The 3,427-nt window shown below is 30.2% G+C and overlaps 1 protein-coding gene across 5 annotated transcripts in view; it reads left to right on the forward strand.

The window, feature by feature from the left end:
• LOC108692406 (folliculin-interacting protein 2) overlaps window positions 1-3,427 on the forward strand; it is an 8,480-nt gene that overhangs the window by 981 nt on the left and 4,072 nt on the right. For 3 of the 5 annotated variants that reach the window (XM_018200630.1, XM_018200635.1, XM_018200633.1), the window contains exons 2-7: window positions 238-445; window positions 1,658-1,747; window positions 1,837-1,916; window positions 1,986-2,065; window positions 2,657-2,776; window positions 2,844-3,078. In XM_018200630.1, coding sequence (XP_018056119.1) covers window positions 238-445; window positions 1,658-1,747; window positions 1,837-1,916; window positions 1,986-2,065; window positions 2,657-2,776; window positions 2,844-3,078 — 813 coding nt within the window. The remainder of the gene's footprint in view (window positions 1-237; window positions 446-1,657; window positions 1,748-1,836; window positions 1,917-1,985; window positions 2,066-2,656; window positions 2,777-2,843; window positions 3,079-3,427) is intronic. The other 2 variants (XM_018200632.1, XM_018200631.1) reach the window with 2 other exon arrangements.

The raw sequence follows: 3,427 nt of genomic DNA on the forward strand, positions 1-3,427 counted from the left end.
AAAAAATACTTTATTCTTTCGTTCAGTATTTTTCAGTATTTATAATTCATTGCTTTAATTCAATTTTTATATTTAATAATTCAAAACTTTTAGACGTAAATGAATTAGATGTATTTTTTATTTTTAAAAAGTCATATGTGAAAGAATTTGTAATTATTACTTTATTTTTATTTTATTATTTTTTAAACATCTTGTATACTAAAAAAGCTTTTAAATGAAACGATGCATTCTATCAAGTTACAGGAATTCCGTATTGCAAGTTGGAGCGAATCAAGTGCGAATTTTGCTATTTCGAGAATGCGAATGGCGCGGTAGAAAACTTCTGTTTGATTCGATGACAGTCCAGAAACATCGAAGTAAAAACGAAACTGTGTGCACTGCGATGAACAACAATGCAGAGGGAAAATGCGAGATGCCCTTTATGAGGACTGCTCACAATTTCGAGGTAATCATCGAGTTTTGCATATTAATAAATCAAGCCATCAAATCAAACTATTAAATTGAATTATTATATTTATTAAATGGATTATAAACATAAATTTAATTAAATAATATCTAACATCATATAATAAAAATAACAATAACAACAACAACAACAACAATAATAATAATAATAATAATAATAATAATAGTAATTAAATTTACAATTTAAATTTACAATTACTTAAATTTTACAATTTTTTTGTTGTTATAATATGTATGCTTCTACAGACATCGTATTTATTATAAGAATAAATGCATTAAATCAAAATGTTAATATTAGGAATACACCGGATATCCGAAAAATATCCATTTTATACTATCTGGATATCATTAACATTTGGCAATATATAATCGGCTGAAATTTTATATACTGAAAATTGGCGTCATTGATGCTAGAATTCTATTTTTTTCTAATCTTGTGTAGTATGATTTTGCATAATTATGGTAGTTTATATTGATAATCGAAATAGATTATTATTGGAAAATACTGAAATGTTATTGTCCATGACAAATTTAATAAATTAATAAATTTTAATTAATGTTGAATGTCAATGTTGAATGTCAGTGTTGAAACTGTATTGCAAACAATCCTTTCACAGCCGATTAATTACTATCGCTATTTTTCCCTTGCTTTCTCTTTTTCTTTTAGAATTATGGGGAATTTGTATTAGATATCCGGAAAATATCCAGCTGGATAATTGCCCCCGAATATCCGACCGAATATCTAGTGTCACACATTCTTTTCTTTGACCAAATATCTAATATCCGGTATCTGATAATTTTACGATGCACCTCTATAGTCAATATGCCTAATAATAGCATTAGAGGTTTTGAACAAAAAAGTAGCAGCGGTAGTTCTTTCGAAGAACTGGTTTGTTTCTAGCTCTAATAAATATTTTTTGCGCTTCTTTATTCGATATCAAATTGCATTATAACCATTGTAAATAGCTTACCTCGATTCGAGAGCTACAGTAGTCGCAATGGCAATATGGATATATGGCTATCATTTACGATGTCATTGATGAAGTGGAACTAGATGCTGCTGCAGCACGCTAATAACGGAACAATTCTTTACAGTGTTGGCAGTGTATATCGGAACACAGCCTTAATCGACACTCACATCCATCCACAAATATTACATATATTATGTTAACGAAATGTCTAAAATTTTCAGCGAGATAAAACTGTCGAAGATGACGTGAGTCTCCTAAGCGAAATGGTGTTTGGCACCGTGGCAATGACGTACAGAGGATCATTATTTAAAGTACAAGTCTAAAATAATCATTCTTAAAATTTTATTTTCGGAAATATCTACAAATGTATTTTAATATCATTGATATATTTGATTTAAAGGTTCACTCGATGAATTCTCCTCCGTGCATCATGTGCACGAAAATCTTTCCTGCAACAGAACATGGCATGTGCAAGACAAGGTAAACTATTTCTTCAATGATCTTTTCTACTGATTGATTAATTTTATTAATCGTTTTATTATACTACAGTGAAAAAGTCTTGGATGAAGGATTAGGACGGTCCACACACATGGATTCTACTTCCAGTAATACTGGTATGCGATCATTTCGTAAGTATATTAACGATATTGTTACTTTCGTATAGTAAAAATTAACTCTTTTTGTTAATAACTTTTTTAACAGATTCTCGAAAATCTTTATTAAAAAATCTTTATTAAATACATCTTATAAGAAAAATTAATTTTTTATGAAAAAATATTTGGGTTTATATTATAAATTTTTTTTTTTACAATAATGTATTTAATTTTAGATGTGACAATTAAAATAACACTGAGGAATCATTTTGTAACATCATGAATAGTTTCATTTTCGATGTATTTTTGCATACTGAATATGAATTTATTGGCTATCAAAAGTTGGCTATCACGTCAAAGTTTGAAAAAAATGGAAAAGAATGTGAAAGAAGCTAAAAATGTAATCTCTTTTGACGTTTTTCATTTTTCATTTTTCTTAAAATTTTGACATGCTAACTTTTGCCAATGTGTTTAGCAGACAAAAATACAGTGGAAATAATTATTCACACTTGTGTAGCAAAAAAGATTGAATTTTGTTCTACAGTGTAATGAAATCAAATATGATAAATATCTCTTGGAAGAATTCTCAAAGCGTCAGAATAAATCCTGATTAGGTTTCCATTGCAGAATCCCGGCCGAGTTCTGGCAATTTGTCAAGTAACGATTCGCACGTGGGTCCGCGAAAGAGTTCGACGTGCTCAAGTATTGGCAGCGGCTGGGACATAGACATAGCTCCGCCGACAGGCAGTAAGTTTATGCCAATGATTAGAATGATTGTCGGAAGTGCATCGTAGCTTACGCGATGCTGATCTAGGTTCGCAATCGTTGGAGAGTAACGGATCATCCGGACTCGGCAGCCTCAGCAGTTTGCGCAGAAGATGGTTAAGAGCGGTCTCGACTTCTCTCGGTCGAGCGGACTCGGATGATGCTTTCGGGATGCAGCATTGGAACGAGAACGGAAGTGAGAACGGGCATGACGGACACGCGAAACGGCACAAAACCAGGCTGGGTTTGACAATGTTAGTGCGATTGGCTCAGGGTCATGAAAGGTATAAAATTATCTTGTGTTTTTTTTGTATTGAAATTTAAAAAATTATTTGAATATAAGCATAATGATTTTAAATATAACTTCGTTGATATAAGCATATAAAGAGGCAAAATATACTGCAAAAGCGAAAAAAAAAAATTAAAAAATCGAGTAATGTTTAAAAATTAAAAAATTAAATAATATTTTATCAGAAATTTATCGCACACATATTCACGTCTAGACTTGTGTTTGGCTTCAAATTAAAATTACAATTGTTTATTAAAATAAATCAATCAAATTGATCTCATTTATTTATATAACGTAAAATAAGACTTTTTGTCTTTTTAATGCAGAATATTATATAAATAAAT

This window comes from Atta colombica, unplaced genomic scaffold (genome assembly GCF_001594045.1).
Source record: "Atta colombica isolate Treedump-2 unplaced genomic scaffold, Acol1.0 scaffold7, whole genome shotgun sequence".
Taxonomy (NCBI): Eukaryota; Metazoa; Arthropoda; class Insecta; order Hymenoptera; family Formicidae; genus Atta; species Atta colombica.